The sequence below is a fragment of the Marmota monax genome, unplaced genomic scaffold (genome assembly GCF_021218885.2).
Source record: "Marmota monax isolate L192 unplaced genomic scaffold, Marmota_monax_Labrador192_F-V1.1 WCK01_AAM20220418_F8-fsc00015, whole genome shotgun sequence".
NCBI classification, from domain to species: domain Eukaryota; kingdom Metazoa; phylum Chordata; class Mammalia; order Rodentia; family Sciuridae; genus Marmota; species Marmota monax.
In genome coordinates, this window is record NW_026692194.1 from 205,481 (window position 1) to 223,069 (window position 17,589).

General features: G+C 39.7%; 1 protein-coding gene across 1 annotated transcript in view; it reads right to left on the reverse strand.

Moving 5' to 3' along the window:
- Window positions 1-17,589, reverse strand: part of Antxr1 (ANTXR cell adhesion molecule 1) — a 226,772-nt gene that overhangs the window by 193,631 nt on the left and 15,552 nt on the right. Inside the window, exons 2-3 of the mRNA XM_046422452.2 lie at window positions 5,744-5,815; window positions 928-999 (exon numbers count right to left, since the gene is read on the reverse strand). Coding sequence (XP_046278408.1) covers window positions 928-999; window positions 5,744-5,815 — 144 coding nt within the window. The remainder of the gene's footprint in view (window positions 1-927; window positions 1,000-5,743; window positions 5,816-17,589) is intronic.

Consider the following 17,589-nt stretch of genomic DNA (forward strand, 5'->3'; position numbering starts at 1 on the left):
TGTATGTATGTATGTATGTATTTACTGTTGATGGACCTTTATTTTAGTCATTTGTTTGAGAATCAAACTCAGTGCCTCACACATGCTAGGCAAGTGCTCTACCACTGAGCCACAACCCCAGCCCCAGGTATTTTGTTAATAGCAACAAAACATGAACTGAAACACTCGCCCTTCTTCCTTTCCTTTTTCCTATTTGTACACATAAAAATCTGCCAATAATCCCACAAGTGTCCCCAACAGTGCCTCCTCATATGGATTTTATCACTTTTTAAAACTTGTGTAGTGTCATTAGTGTAATACAGTTATTCTCTCTTCTCTCCAGTATACCATCCTAACTATCAAAAAAATGACTTGTCCTTGCTATTGTTAGTCTTAATCTTTAAGTAAAATGTGGTTAAATCCAAGAGTATCTTTTTTTAAGCTGGGTCTAACTACTCCTTTTATGTGAACGTTTTTTTCCTTACCCGATTCAAATTTTCTTTTATTTTTTTAGTATCATAAACCCTCCCTTTCCATTCTCTTCCTTGGAAATTACCTATGATAATATTTCAAGCTCTTGCTTCTCTTATGGTACACTCATCATATCTCTGAAACCCTAATCCAAAAAACAAATTAAAGGAAGTATAGCCTCCCAAGAATTCGGTTTGCTAACATTTTGCTCCAAGTTAGCAAACTGAATTACCAAACGTAATATTTATCTTAATATGATTTAGTCACTGATAAAATTTCAACATTAAAAAATTCTGTCAAAAACCACAAGAGAGTAAAATAGCAGAAGGATCCAGATACAAAGTTCAAGGCTTCAGTTAAAATGAGAGAGAGAGCCGTTAGATTAAAATGATCAACAGGCTAAGGCACCAGAGTACAAATCCTAGTTCTACTTAGGAACATGGGGTTTCTAAAGACAGAGCTGAGAAGGATTCTTACCTGTCCTCTGTTAGTTTCATTAAGGTTGTTCCTCGAGTAGAGAAGACAATGAAAGACATTCTTAGCTGGGGGCTGGAAAGGGAAAGAAATTCCATTAAGGCAGACAGAAAAGACCATAGCACACCCTTCCTTTCCATCAAGGTTTCTGACCCATTCTTCTCTTTGAATCATGGCTGCCAGAGCTGAGGACCTATAAGCATTTAACCAGCACTCATCTTGAAGCTGTGAACAAACCAAAGGGGTGGTGACCTGCTGTGTATTTCTGGAAGCCACTTCTGATTGGACACTATTGCTCAGTGAATGGATTACAAGAAAGAAAGACAAAGTCCATCACTACCCTGGGCTGTCTGAAGCATGGCCCTGGGAGACTGGTCTGCAAGGTGTCGACAGGTTCAGAAATTCTGGCAGACAAAGTCTGACTGTGTCCCCACAGTAGCCTGGTGGATCCTGTAATGAAGAGACTGTCTCAGATTGTAGCCGTTTGATGCCACCATCTGTTAACCTCATACCGTGACCTTCCTTTGATCTAAAAGTGACATCATCACCAACTTTTAATTTCTCGTTAGCCTCCCAAGGAGGTTATCTCATAAGGAGAGAATGAATTGACTGGCTGCAGGTTCTCTCTTCCACTTGGTATGTCTCATTCTCTTGTTCTTTTTTTTTTTTTTTTGGTAGGGGGGATTGAACCTAGGGTCACTTCAACACTGAGCTACATCTCCCATCCTTTTTATTTTTAATTTTTCCCACATTTTTAGTTGGTTGCATTATAGCTATACATAGTGACGGGATTTGTTGTTACATATTAATACATGCACACAATACAAAATATAGCAACATAATTAGGTCAATATCACTTCCCAGCACTTCCCACCTCCCACCCCTCGGACCCTTTCCTTCACTGATCTCCTTTTGATTTTCATGAGATCTGCCACCATCTTTCTTTTCCTTTTTCCTCTTTAGCTTCCACATATGAGAGAAAATATATGACCTTTAACCTTCTGAGTGTGGCTTATTTCACTTAACATAATGGTCTCTAGTTCCATCCATTTTCTGGAAAATGACATAATCTCATTTTTCCTTGTGGCTGAATAAAACTTCACTGAGTATAATGCTATATTTTCTTTATCCATTCATCTGTTGGTAGACACATAGTCTAGTCCATTTTATTTTGATTTTTGGGGAGTTACCAGGGATTGAACTCAGGGGCACTTGACCACTGAGCCACATCTCCAGCCATATTTTGTATTTTATTTAGAGTCAGGTTTTCACTAAGTTGCTTAAGGCTTCACTAAGTTGCTGAGGCTGGCCTTGAACCTGTGATCCTCCTGCCTTAGTCTCCCATAGGTGTCATTCTTAATGAACAAATTGACATTGTTTTTATATGGCAATGTTCAGGAGCATTGTCAATGTAAAATTCATACTCTGGGAGACAGAACAACTCTCAGCTGAAGACAAACATACTTCCCACTCTGCAAGAATTCCAGACTGTAGAGGGTTTGGCAAAGCAATTCTATCCTGTGGGCTCCCTCTGGGTGACCAAATAGTGCATCCAGAAGAGCATCAAACTATGTCTTCACTAGATAATAGCCTCCCACACCTGATCTGGTGCTAATAGTTTCCACTTTCCAAAACGTTTCTCAAGCCTGTGGTTTTTCCTTTTCTTAGCTTAGGACCTTGACCTCAATCACCTGACCACTGCAGTTCCTTCATAGCTCATGTCCTTGCTTAGCATCATTCATTGCTCCAATTAATTCTTCACACTTATCTCCCAATTATTTTCCAGATCTTGTCACCTATCTGCTTTAAAACTCTAATGGTTCCTACTGTTTCCAGGATAGAGTCTACATTATTTCTACATATCTGACACATCTCTAGAAACCCTTAGCATGGTGTTTAGTTCTTGGTAGGAGCCTAAGTAGTACCTGGTGAACTGAATACTGGTCTCTCGAAACTAACTTCAGTTCTCTGCCGTGATCCTATGCTACCTGCTACCACCTCACCATTGGTTGGGCAGCAGGACACCATGTTATAAATGATAATTATAATAATGATGATGGTAGTAATATAATAGTGCCAATCTCAACAAGTTCTTACTATGTGCCACACACTATCATGATTTGGCTGTATGATCTCATTAAGCTTGGAACAACTTTATGGGATTGGCACCATTGTTATTCATCATTTCCATAAAGGGAAACTGAGGCTCTGAAAGATTAAAAACTATTTTCCTCAGGTTCCACAGTGGGTGAACGGTGGAGCTGGGGCTTGGAAGCTCTGATTCTAGAATTTGGGCTCTTAACTACTCTATTATACTGCCTTCGCTGCTACTGAGTTTGGCTCCGAAAAGGATGGATTTGATGTCTTGGACACAACTGGTGTATGACTCTAGGCTGGAGACAATTTAACTTTGTGAGTTATTGGGACACTGTTATGATGTGGCAAAGTTGTTCAGAGACAGTATCTACAGTGAGAATGGAGATGAGCCAAATAACGGACCAACGCCAACACTGAAGGGCTAATCAGGAGATTTGTTGTCATTGATTTTGCGGGGAACAAGAAGCAAGAAAGGTTAGTTTATGTCTGTAGACTGCGAGGAAGGAGAGGAAGGAGCCAGGGAAAAGTAGAGGAAGATACAAAAGTGAAATAAGGACCCACAGGAGACTAGAGATAATGGTATTAAGTGGGACCAAAATGGAGAGATTGTCTACAAGGGGTTGCTTGGTTCTCAGGCACTGGTGGGAAAGACGTGCAAGCATCTTCTAAGGAGTAAGATTGGAACTTGAGGTCATCATTCCGTTTACTCTTCTCTGGGTCCTTAATGAGGTAGACTCTTTTCTGATAATGAGGGGTATGAAGTATAGTTTGGGAATTTCCATTTTGAAGAAAGTGGTGCAGAACTAGAATCATTATTAAGAAGATGGGAGGGGTGCGGATCAAGATAAATAAAAGGACTTGAAATATTAAGGATTCCATTGATGTCAGTCATTGTTAATGAATGCATCTTCCTCATGCAGTATCAATGTCTTAGACTATTCTTTAAAATGAATAAATAAAAATCATCCTTTATTCACTTATTTGAAAATACTGATTGAGCATGTATATGCTACTGGGTCTGCCACAGTCACAGGCACTTGGGCTCCAGCAGACAACAAAATACCATCCCTGCCTCATGGGGTTTCCATGACGGTAATACCTTAGTGTCAGACTTTGAGGGGGCCATAACCAAGGAGGACAGAGGTGACAGCCAGCCAGAGGAAAGTGGCTCATGGTCTGGATTAAGTCACACCAACTTCTCTGGTCCTTAGTTATTCATTTATAAAGCAAGGGGAATGGATTAGTCCATCCTTCCTTCCCCTTCTTTGGACTTTAAGATAGTGAAGAGACAGGGACAGCTGCAGGAGAGATGTGTGCCCACTCTAAGCCAGGTGCTGGGTTAGTAAGTTTGCACACAATTTCTTTTGATAATCTCCACATGGAAATCAGGGGTCAGCTAAGGTAAGTAGACTGCTATGGTTGCATAATGGAGCTTGGATTCAAACCCACATCTGCCTAACCTCAAAGCCTGTCCCACTGGACTTCTCTGCTTCAGAAGGAGCAGAAATTGAGGGAAAAAAATGGAGGCAGAGCACATACTGTCAAATGTCTGGAGACAGATGTGTTTTAAGACACTCCAAAGGACCAATGAGTGAGAGTGCAGGAAAGGACATTTTGGCTCAATGACAAAAAGACTTTTCTGAAAACTGAAATTGTCCAGCTACTGGATTGTTTGCTTCAACAGGCAGTAGTTTCTCTCCAGAGCTATTCAAAATAGGGGTTGCTGAAGGCCTCCTAAGACAGATTGGGAAGTTGTTCTTCCCAATTCTAAGTCTCAATGATCCTATTACATATTTTGCAATACCACTCATATGTTGCTTCTCTCTTTTCCCTGTATTTTTACTCCCATCCCTCCCTTTAGCATTTGTTTTCCCCAAATCATCAGAGTCTAAATGACTCCTGCTGCAGCTTCCAATTTTGGGCATTGAGGACAGGCCACTTCCTAATCCATTCCTTCTAATTAGGCAGTTAGGTATGTGTTGATCCATAATTGAATTTGGGAGAAGCATGTCTGTCACTACCTAGGCTCAAAGGATAACCTGTATTCCAAGATAAAGAATAGAATACAACCACAGAACTGCAACTTGTGTTATCCCTTGGAGGCTACACCAGGGAGAGTGAAATGTGACTCATGGGCACCATACTTAATAGAAAGCAGCACCTCGAGGACTCCCCCAATATTTAACTTGACCAGGTTTAAACCTATCTGGGAGAGTGGTGTAGAGGATGCTCAGAAAATTGTACCTGAGAGGGTACATGGCTGGTGCGAGCAACCATGACAATTTACCCAGGACTAAGGTGTGTTCCAGGGAGACTCTTGGTTTGAAAAACAGGAAGCTGTGGGCAAACTGAGATAAGTAGTTTACACCTGATACACCCTACATACAAGTCTGCTAGAATGTGCCCACTCTTCCTGCATGATGCACTGTATAGAAAGAATGTTAATGATCCTTTAACAAGCATACATTATTCAACAACAGAGGAAAAAAACATTAAAATTTTTGGTTTTATATTTAAATCTGGCTCTTCCTGACAACACTAAGCCAAAGTTACTCTAATACATGGCATGGATCAAAACAAATTGTCCCTGATCCAAGACTTGGTAGTTCACCTTTGTCAAAAAGCATCCCCAAAGTGGTTAGGAGTTTGCACAACAACATGATAGACTGGTTTTACTCATGGCAGAGAACTATAAGAGAAGTCAAAGCACTGCATTTCTCACCTGATGAATTTATGAGCCAGCTGTTCCACAAAGTAGTAGATCTCATTCCAGTGATGAAGCACGCTTCCTGACCTAGGAAGACAGAACAGGTATTGTTGACTCAGGAATTCATTTGTCTTCACCTCATGCTATTTCTCTTCATATTCTATCATTTTACATTTGACTTATCCATTAGCAGGGCTCGCTATCTTGGTAACTTTGGAAATTATCCAAAAGGAGGTTTAGACTCCTGTTAGAGTTCTTAACATTTTTGTTCAAGAACTCTCCCAACTCCATCTCCACCATCCCCACTGCTACTCCACATACTGATGTGTTTTTCATACATGCACTGAAAAACACACAACCACACAGAAACACTGATTCATAGGTCAGTTCCAAATCTTCGCAAAATGGTCATTTTTGTGCTATTTAAATTATTTCTCTGATGGCAGAAGAGAAGTTTATTCTAGTTCTTTTAAGTGAAATCAACACAGAGAAAACAAAGATACACAAACTCCCAAGAGTCCAACTTCATTTGTAAATATAGATGTGAAATCCTTAAATAAAATATTAGCAAGGAATCAAAAAAATCATTAATTAACTGGTAGAGTTCTTTTCAGGAAGGTACAGACAAACGTTTAAGGAAATCTAATGTGATTCCTCATATTGTAAACAAACAAACAAAAAAACCAGAACACTCCTATTATATTATATTTTTATTATATTAAAAAGGAATTCTCTTGCTGAAAAGAGGGAATTTGTTTTTCCAGAACATTTGGAATCACAGGATTTTAGATATAGGAAGGATCTTCTTTAGTTCCTAAATCTGACTACTGTTTCACTATTATCATGACCTACCACTTCAATTTAACTCCTATGTGTTTTCTTTTTTGTGGGGGTGGGGACATGAGGCGGTACTGGGGATTGAACTCAGGCACTTGACCACTGAGACCACTGAGCCACATCCCCAGCCCTATTTTGCATTTTATTTAGAGACAAGGTCTCACGGAGTTGCTTAGTGCCTTACTTTTGTTGAGGCTGGCTTTGAAGTCATGATCCTCCTGTTTCAGCCTCCGAAGCCACTGGGGTTACAGGTGTGCACCACCGTGTCCTGCTCCCATGTGTTTTCTGCAGGGCTTGTATTCATTCTGCTACAGTGAGTTCATATTAGCTTTTTCTCTTCAAACCCACTCCTTCCTGTTGCTGAGATGCTTCCTCCTTTCACCTACTGGTCTGTGTCAGCTGAGCCCTAAATCTCTGCCTGCTATCTAATAATTGCTGAGTTCAGACTTTGCTTCTGTTACTGTATTTCAAACCTTTCCCATTAGGTTTTGATTACTTTTTTTGATTGACTCTGGATCTCTATGAAGAGTATGATTTTTCTCTGTCTCATATCCAGAAATGAGAAATTTTTTTTTCTACGTGAAAAAAGTGACACAGTATGTTATGGTCATATAATTAAAGACTCCATATGCTAAGGATGCCTCACTTTCCCCAAGTTTACCTATAATTTCAATTCTAGGGAAAATACTGAAAAAAAAATTTGTGAAACTTAAAAACTGATTGTAAAATGAAGTGAAGATCAAAAGTCGAAAACTATTCAAGATGATGCTGAAAAAGAAGAACAAGGGGAGAGGGATTTCCCTATCAAATATAACGACCCCTGTATACCTGGCATAGAACATTCCAGAGAGTGAATGCAACAGCATAGGCAGCCTGCAGGAGTTCAGATCTGGGATTCCCCCAAAGGTCCAAGTGTTGAAGACTGGCCCTCAACTTGGTGCTACTGGGAGGGGGGGTAGAAACTTTAAGAGTTGGGGTCTAGTGGGAGGTATTAGGTTGCCAGGGACATGCCCTAGAAGAGGCTGGGTATGCCCTAGAAGAGGACTGCCAGACCCCAGCCTCTTCCTCCTCTCTCTTTGCTTCCTGGCCACCTGAGGTGAACAGCTTCATCCACCCCTTACTCCTGCCATGATATGCTGCCACACCACTGGTCCAAAAGGAAGGAGTCCTGACAATGGGCTGAGATCTCCAACACTGAACCAAAATAAACCTTTTCTCTTTATAAGCTGATTTTCTCAGGTATTTGTTACAGAAACAGAAAGCTGACTGACAGAGCTCAAATCTCAATCTATGTGAGCTACAGAGGAAGAGAGACAATTCAGATTTAGGAGGCAGAATAAATCCTCTGGCACAAGATCTCGTGACAAACAGTTTTCTTTAAAATTAAAAAAAAAAGTTAAATTGCTATTTCTTACCAAATGTAACCCTAGATATATTTTAAATCTAATGGAAAAAACAAAATTTTTTTTAAAATCTGTGAGAATTATTAATGATTCTTATGCCCTCAGATCAGTACAGGGGTTCTCAAAGTAGGTATGGAAAATTAAAAATCATTTCTTAATAAAAGCATTATGTAGTTTACTCTAAACACTACATTTCTGAATGATAAAAGATATCATAAACATGTTAAAAGACAAGAAAATAATGAAAGATGTTTGCAATGATTATGTAAAACAAAAGATGGGAAATCAACATTTGAAAAATATTCAACTCCTCTAGTAAACATAGAAATGCATAAACAATTGTGAAATACCGCTTTACACCATTCAGATTTGGAAAATGTCTGACAATATTTGTGTTGGTGAGAAAATGGAATCCTCTTATATTGCTGATAGACATGGGAATTGATGGAACTCCTTTGGAGAGCCATTTGGGAATGCATAGTGTGGTTCAAAGTAAGCATTTCCTAAGACCAGGATTATCATTTGTGGAAACAAGGAACGTGCAGAAGGATTTTGTGTAATAAGGATGGTGACTGCTGCATTGTTTGCCACAGAAAAGTGTTATAAATAACCCCAACTTTAGGAGGTAAGAATGCTGGGAATTGGACTCAGGATATCACACATGCTAGGAAAGTGCTCTTCTGCTGAGCTTCACCCCCAGCCCTTTAAAAAAAAATTATCTTGAAACAGGCTCTTGCCAAATTGCCTAGGCTGGCCATGAACTTGTGATCCTCCTGGCTCAGCCACCTGAGTAGCTGGGATTACAGGCATTACAAATGACCTCAATATCCATCAACATGTAATCTGTGAACACATACACACACACACACACACACACTGCTTATTTCTTTAAAAAAAAAAAAACCCACTAAAATAAGTGTGAAAACCTGTTAATAGTTACTTATTTTATATAGAGAACTCAAGAATATTTATTAAATTTTTATTATTTTTTTAAGAACATAGATTGGCCATGCATAGTGGTGCACACCTGTAATCTCAGCAGCTCAGGAGGCTGAGGCAGGAGGATTGCAAGTTCAAGGCCAGCCTCAGTAACTTAGTGAGGCCCTAAGCAACTCAGTGAGACCCGTCTCTAATAAATATAAAAAGGACTGGGGATATGGCATAGTAGTTAAGCATCCCTGGGTTCAATCTACAGTACCCCCCCCCAAAAAAAGAATATACATTGTTCTAGAATTTTACAAATGACTCTGTAGACAATCAAAATCCTGGGTCCTTCCATATAAAGATAAGAGATATTCAATAAAATTCTATTTTTATGAACTGATTTTAAACCCTACTTCATCTAATTTGAGATAGTATTTGGTATAACCAGCAGCAACAGGGGAATTATACTGAGGATTTCATATTTCTCAAGTTGCAAACATAATTTATTGCCTAGCACTATTATTGGGCTGCCCAACAGGCACAGATGCATAAGAAATAGTGCTTTCTCTCTAAGAACTCAATGTGGAACGGGGGATACAGATAAATTAAAATGTCACATGTCATGACAAGTATTATTGAGGTCTGTGCTTTTGAAACAAAGAAAAGGGAATGGCTTGCTGTGTCTGTGCAGGCTCTGAGGAGGGGACGGTCTTTGACCTGGATCTGGAAGGATGGCTAGAGTTGGGGAAGACAAGGGAGAAAGAGCACCCTCATGAAACACTGAAGTAGGCCAGGCCAGGCTGTGCTGGGGAGGATGGAGCAGATTCATGTGGCAGCACCATAGAGCCCATGGAGGATGGGGTGAGGCGTTGGGGAGAAGGGGCAGGGGTCAGGATGAGCAAGAGGTACAGCAATCTCTTTTGTTGGTTCCCTTCTTGCAGCCTTTGTACCGTCTGTTTGGGACAATCTTGTCCCCACTGGCAAACTCCTACTCGTTGTCTAAGACTCAGCTCGGTGCCACCTGTTGCTTTTGACCAACAGAGAGGGACTCATTGAGCCTGCCTCAGGTTCCTGGGGCACCATGTGCTGTCACCACTGTCTGGTAGTCAATCATGATCATATTTTTCCTCAAGCTCCCAAATCTCATGGATGCCTCTATTCTCATGGAAGCCTCCTGGTCCTCTGCCAACCTGTTGGCCAACAAGTGAAATCACCTTGGCTTGAATAAGCAACCTGGGTTTGGGATTCAGATGGCTCCACACAATTCCTGTGACCCTGTGTGAAACTAAGGAGCCTTCCCATTGCTCCATGGTGACTGGGTCTGCCTGACCATCAACAGTGGCTTCAATAAACAATGGCTGCTGGGAGTCTCCCAAGAGCTCACCAGAAAAGCACATCTTTGCCTCGGGCTTTTAAAGCATTGGAAACGGTTTCATCGGGACCTCAGCCATCCTCTTGAACAGGATTCCCTTGTATGTTTTGAATCTCTAAGACTGGGTCCTGGAGGCTCTTCTTTAGCCATTGGGTAGATGCTCTGGCCCTGGGGATGTTAGGTGGGGTTCTAGCAGGTGAGTGGCCCCACAATGTCCATGTGCCTTAGAAGAGGCTGCACATGACCGTCTAGCAGTCATAGTCAAATCCAGAATCTACATCTCCTTTGCATAGGGCTTAAGAGATTTCCTTGAACAAGATCCATACTTACTTCTGAAATGCAGTGCTATTTTTTGGTATATATTAACAGAATTTAAAATTTGAGGAGTAGGGTAAGATGCCTAAGGATAAATGGGGAACCCCCATACCTCCTCTAACTGTGACTATTTCTTCACCAGTAGAGATATCTGCCCTGAGGAAATTTTACTGGGAGGAACACAAATGAAATAGGAACTCAAACTAAAATCGGGACACTGTTCCTGCCTCCCTTCTTTGGATTACAATTTCTTAATTCTAAGGATTGGCCCTATTTTACAGCCCAGAAATCAATTCATATTCCTTGATTTATTAAACAGGGTCACCTGAAGAAAAGGCACGCTTTATTTTGTCTTAAAACATTTCATTTTCTACTGTCATGTATAACTAATTAAAACAAATTAAAATATTTTTAAAAATATTTCATTTTCACTATTCTATTCAACTGACATGTAAAATTTATATGATTTTGAGATTCACTGGTAAAGAGACAGGTCCAAAGGACTATCCTGGGTGTTAATTTTTTTTTTTTAAATCTGGGGTCATCAAAACCCTTTCTTCTAATGGGCAGATGCCAAATTTTCTCAAGAAGAAAATGGAAGCTTTGACACAAACTGGGGGCCGATGGTACTGACAGACCCGTTTTTCCCATCTCATCCCTGCTAACAGCTGCCCAGTCAATGTTGAGGTTTGTTGTTTCGTATGTGTGCATGTATATGTAAGTGATCATTTCTTACATAATTAACTAATCCTTCACCAAAATATATCCCCTTGTGCCATATTTGAGCTGTACAGTCCTCAAGCATCAAAGCTCATCATCTGACCCTCTAGCAAATACTCATGGGAACCCAGTAGAGTTCCTGCCCCTTTCCCAGGGTGATGCGCATGATGGGACTTTGTCTCAGTCTGAATTTTCTGCTGCATAATGCATGTCTCCCTTGCCTTTTGCCTTGTGAACGACTTTGTGGTTTGGAAACTGCCCCAGGGGCTATTCCCAGAATAATCAACTCTGGGTAATTCAGACCCTTGGCTTCTTCTCAACCCCAAGGATCTAAGTGGAGTCCTAGTCGCAGCTGGAAGAAGCCAGATATTGGTTGGAGAAACAAACGGCAGTGAGTGAATCCAATTCCAGGTTCTCTCCACTTTACACTATATAAAACATCTCATTTATCATGCCAGCCTATTTAAGAGTTAATGACTTTAAATTCTAGCTATGGAGTCCCAATAATACATTCAGACGCTATGGCTTGCCCAGACGTTGTCCCAAGCTGTTAGATAGAAACAAAAAATTCCTTCTGAGTCCAAATACAAATAAGACTCGAAAATGTTCCATTGGACTTAGTTGTGGATATTTTTCTTTCCAGAAATGCTTTTAACACATAATTGCTGAGTAAACTACAGTTACAGAGAGTTACAGTGCCATGTTCTAGAAATCAGTGAATGTGAAAGGTCTCTGATTTTGGTGTCCTCAAATCCTAACTCATAAACAGTTCTAGTCCCTGAAGATTTCCATGTGTCTTCTGGATATCAGGAGGATGTGGAAGGTACAGGCTTCCTCTTGGGATTTTGGACACTTGGTTAATATTCAATTCAATACTCCAGGTCAGAGTCCATACCCTCTCATGCTGTCTTCTGATGTGCCTTTGCAGAAGAGCTTACTCATCACCTAGGGAAGGGAGAGTCACCAGTTCTCACTAGTGGTCTGAGGAGAGTCCCTGCTGGGGGCAGCACCAGAGTTTCTTATTTTTGTTTTGCTATGCTCTCTCCAGTGCTTGGAACATGGTAAGAAGTTAAGAAAGTTTTGTGACATGGCACTCACTGTGTGTTCCCAGTGAGAAATTCTGCATGGAACCAGGCATTGCATTCGATTATTTCCAAGGGTCTAATATGCAAAAAGTAGGAGCAAAATAAGAACCCCAAATTTGGGCTGGGGATGTGGCTCAAGCGGTAATGCGCTCTCCTGGCATGCGCGGGGTGCTGGGTTTGATCCTCAGCACCACATAAAAATAAAATAAAGATGTTGTGTCCATCGAAAACTGAAAAATAAATATTTAAAAATTCTCTCTCTCTCTCTCTCTCTCTCTCTCTAAAAAAAAAAAAAAGAACTCCAAATTTTATTCTGATTTGTTTTCTGGATTAAAAAAAAATGCATTGTTCTGTGTTTATAAGAGTTTCCAAGCCTCTCTGTGGTTTAGCACCTCAGAAAACACAGGCTCTTTCCATTAGCCACACCAGAGTCAGGACTAAATGGGCCAAACTGGCTTGAAATTGTCCCCCTTTCTTTTGCATATAGATTTGAATATAATAAAAGGGAAGAAGGCGGCTTATAGTTGCAACCATCAGCCAGAGTCTCTTAATCTAGAAAAGCAGAATAGCTCTAAGGGTGGAAATTATAAAACTGTCAGCCCCTGCTTTTCCTTAGCCTCACCCAGCTGAAGTCACTAATGACCTCAGTGAACCATACAGGTCCCCAGCCAACCTGGGAAGGCCATGGATATATCAGCAGCCTCACATGTCATTAAGTGGACCCACAATTAGTTCAGAGATGCTGCACCCACCTGCTAGTGTGCCCCTCTCCCCCGCTTCCTCGTTGGCCTCCTCCTTCCTGTGACCTCACACTGCACCCTAACTGGCTGGAACCATAAGCCTGCCCACGCCTTCAGCCTTTGTCCTCCTGTTAACTGTCTGGGGTCACAGCCAAACATCCCTTCTGCTCACAGAGGTTGAGCTTGACTTTTGTCTCCATTCCAACTTCTTTAGATACCAGCCCAGCCCCAAATCCAGTCCCCAAGTACTGTACTCTTGAGTTTGGGACCACCCATCCTGCTCTTTCCTGGGTTGTGGAGACCCCAGCCCAGGATGGCCAGCCCCGCCATACTGATTTGAAAACAATGACTTCTAAACTGCAGAATGCAATCTACTTGTGAATTGGGAAATCAGTTTGGTGGGATATTGCCAACCTTAAAGAAGAAGAAGAATAAAATTGAAATATCAGAATATACTGCATGTAGAACAGAAAGCAATGTTGCATGAAACTTTTGGTCAATTATGTGCATCACATATGTGCTGCATTAAGATGTAATGTGTATTTTTTTCCATGAGTCACATCAAAACAATATTATAACAAAATATGTTTCCTTTATCCCGACTCTACCTTTTCCAACACAAACACACACATACACACACACACACAAACACATAAACACACACAGCAGGAAAAGCCTAAAAACATTTCCTAATATCAACTATAGGTATTCTTGGTGCAAATTCAATATAAGAGAAGGATACCGGTCTTGGTGGCTCACACTTGTAATCCCAGTGGCTCGGGAGGCTGAGGTAGGAGGATTGTGAGTTCAAAGCCAGCCTCAGCAAAAGTGAGGCACTAAACAACTCAGTGAGATCCTGTCCCTAAATAAAATACAAAATAGGGCTGAGTTCAAACCCTGGTACTCCCACCCCTTCAAAAAAAACAAGAAAGACAGTAGAATGAATCTGACATTAATACCCTATCTACATATATGAGTACACGATTCATTGTGATTCTACATCATGTACAACCAGAAGAATGAGAAATTATACTCCATTTATGTATGGTGTGTCAAAGTACATTCTACTGTCATGTATAACTAATTGGAACAACAACAAAAAAAACCCACAGACAATGGGTTAGTTGCCCAGAAGATATTTCCCATAATGAAGTGCACAGCAGTGACTTATTTCTCACACTCTCCACATTCAGAGATAAGGCCATAAGAGCCATTCTGCCTCCCTTCAAAGAGTGGCTATGGATATTATCACCTAGGAGGAAGTGACTCAGAATGAGGGCACTACAGGAGTGGACTTTAAAATACTCTATCACTACAGCAACATGTTCATTGTTAGAAACGGGACCAGGAGGGGACAAGCAAAGAGTAGAAAATGAAAATCACCTATCATCCCACATTGCAGGTATAATCACTGCCCATATTATAGTGACTCAGTTTCTAGACTTTTCCTCTAGGCATGTATACTTTGTCCACTTATAGGTTATTATTCCTGCTCTTCTTACCTGTTAGTATGGTTAATGAACACGACTTTAATTTTCATTAAATAATGTTCCCAAGCATCATTTCCAAGATCTGCATGTTATACATACATTATTATTACCATTAATTCCTTTTTGTACATTGGATAGCTTCCTTTTTTTCACTTTTAACAGCAATATGTTGAACATTTTTATAACTATATTTTTATATATATTAGGGGGAATATTTTAACACTTTACTGTGCTCTTTTTCTCTGGCATTTGTACAGAAAGTGACCTAACACACCATGTCTGTCCAAGGCATCCATCTGCCAGGGACCACAGTCGAGGGGTGGGAGATTGGCTGTTTCAAGCAGTGATGCAAAGAAGAAAAAGCTAATATTTGAGATTTAAAACGTGATTTTGCAGCAAGATAGGTAGTTTGGAAATAAGATTTTGTCCAAAGGGAGATTTTTTTTTTCCTGAATTCTTTAGCTAAAGGAAGAAGACAGAAGCAATAGAGAGTTCTCAGTTGCCCCTTCTGTTCCTTGAGAATTATGAAAAGAGAGAGGGTGGCAGGTGCCAAGAATGGGAGATTCATGTTCAGGTCTTAGGGAGGCAACTGTCCTACAGACTGTGTCCACATCAAGGTAAACCAGACCATGCAGTGAGGTGGCAGGGGAAGGACTAAATGATTTCATTATAGTTTTAATTTGGAAGTATTTAATTATAAGCCACAATTTTAAAAATTTATTGTTCCTTTGGGTTTCTTTGTATCAGTTAGGTCTGGCTACATAATTCGTAGAATCCAGTGTAAAACAAATATGCAGGGCCTCTTTGAAAAGTACTGAGAATTTCAAGATGGTTCTAGCAGCCCATTAAGTCAAATGTTTTGTAAACAAGGGTCCTGGGTGACAGTACAGGTCCACACTCATGAAGCTAACCCTTGTATCATTATTTTCGGCCCATTCTCTATTGAGTTACAGGTTCTCAGCCCAGGATTCAGTGAACTTTTTCTCCAAAGGGCCAGGCAGTAAATATTTTAGGCTGATGAGGGCCGGCCTACGGTCTCCATGGCAACTATTGAACTGTTCTTTTGCAGCACAAAAGCAGCCATTGACAGTAGGAGAACAAATGCATGTGGTTATGCTACAATAAAATTTTATTTACAAAAACAGACTAAAGGCCATAGTTTGCCAACCTCTGTCTCAGACAGTTACTTTCTATTTTTTGCTATCCTTATATCCACTATCATGTCTTTCTCATGACAAGCTAATATAAAAAAAAATCTATATTTCCCCGCCCTGATAACTGAAGTTTTAGTGTACTTCGCCACTCATTTCCTGTTATTTATTACTGAGAATGTGAACTGGAAAAAATTGTGCCTTGGGATATACATGGAGGCATTCTTTGTGACCTAATAAATATTTCATGGGCATTTGAAAGGAAAGTTTATTCTCTGAGGGGCATGGGGTTCAAAATATATTTATTAAATCAGCTTGATTAATTATTATTCATATCTTCTCTGTCCCTGGAACGTGGAAGTATTCAGACAGATGTCTTTCAGATTTCGGCTGAGATAATGTGGTTTTCATCTCCAGCAGTCAAAATAAATGTGAGTTATCTTAAAATATTTTCTAAATATTGAAGCATCCATGCATTTCTAGGATAAATTTTACTGGGTTGTAACATAGTATTCTTTTACTATACTGTTAGTTCTGTTGGAAATGTATTTCATTTAGGATTGAAAGTTTATATTCAAAAGTTGGTAGAAAGTTTTGCCTGTGAACATACTATTTTTGATAGTATTGACGTCTGATGTGTGCTAGCTTCCCAAATAAACTGAGAAATGCTCTATCTTTTCCTGTTTATTTTCTGTTCCTTAAAGATGTCTTAGAACTTTCCATGAAATCAACTGGTCTGGAATCAAATGATCTCCTCACCAGGATAAGTCAGCCACCCTCAAACACCCAGATTCTATTGGTGAGGGAAAGGCAAAATCTAAATGGGGAAATCTTAACTAAGGGAATATCTAAAAAATAACAAGATTGGGTGATTATTACTACTGTGTTCCAGACTTGGGGATTTAGTAGTTGGACTTAGGAGGAAGAAGAGGATTTTGGAAGCTAAAAATAAACTACATATCCATGTATGTATAAATGTAAGAGCAATTATTTTTTGCTATCTTGAATACAGTTTGTCTTTTGAAAATCTATTCTCTAAAGTTTGTGTCTTCCTACATAATAATAACATTATTATTACTTCTTAACTTTTCTAAGGCCATTCCTTATTTCTGGTTCTTTTATGCCATGTCTTTTTCTCATACTTTATTTCAAATATATTTTCCATTTTGACATACAGTATTTTCAAGTATTTTATTCAGCAAGGGCCTGTGGATGGCATACATTGTGAATTTTTGCATGTCTGAGAAATGCTGGCTAAGGAATTTAAAAACCATATTTCACTCAAGATTATAATTATTGAGGCTTTTGAGCATTTACTGTAGAGTTAAAAAAAATAAAGCCAATCAAGTCTCATTTTCTTTCGGTTGGAGAAGCCTCTTATTTTCCTTTTTGGAAGAATGCACATTTTCCCTATTTATTAATATATTTTAAGATTTATTTAAAATTATTGATCATTTTGAAAAATTAGGCTGAGTACTTCATCCATCATTTGGATCTGAAGACTCTGCTCTTTCTGTAGCTCAGGAAAACTATCTGTGTCATGACTGTTTTCTGTGGTATTTCTCATAAAGGCTCTCTTCATAGAATTCTTGTTGACATCCATGAGGTATCCTTTGTATTTCTAAGCTCTTTCTTCATAATTTTAATTTTTGCATACCTCTGCTTAAGTTCTGGAAAAAGTTTCTCAAACTGTCTTCAGATATACTAGATCTGATTTTTGCAGTATTCAGTGGGGGCAGTCAGGGCTGCCAATGGATTTGAATATTCAGAAATATTGTAGGCTTTTTCTCCAAAAATCTCATTTTCAATTTGTTCCTTTCTCAT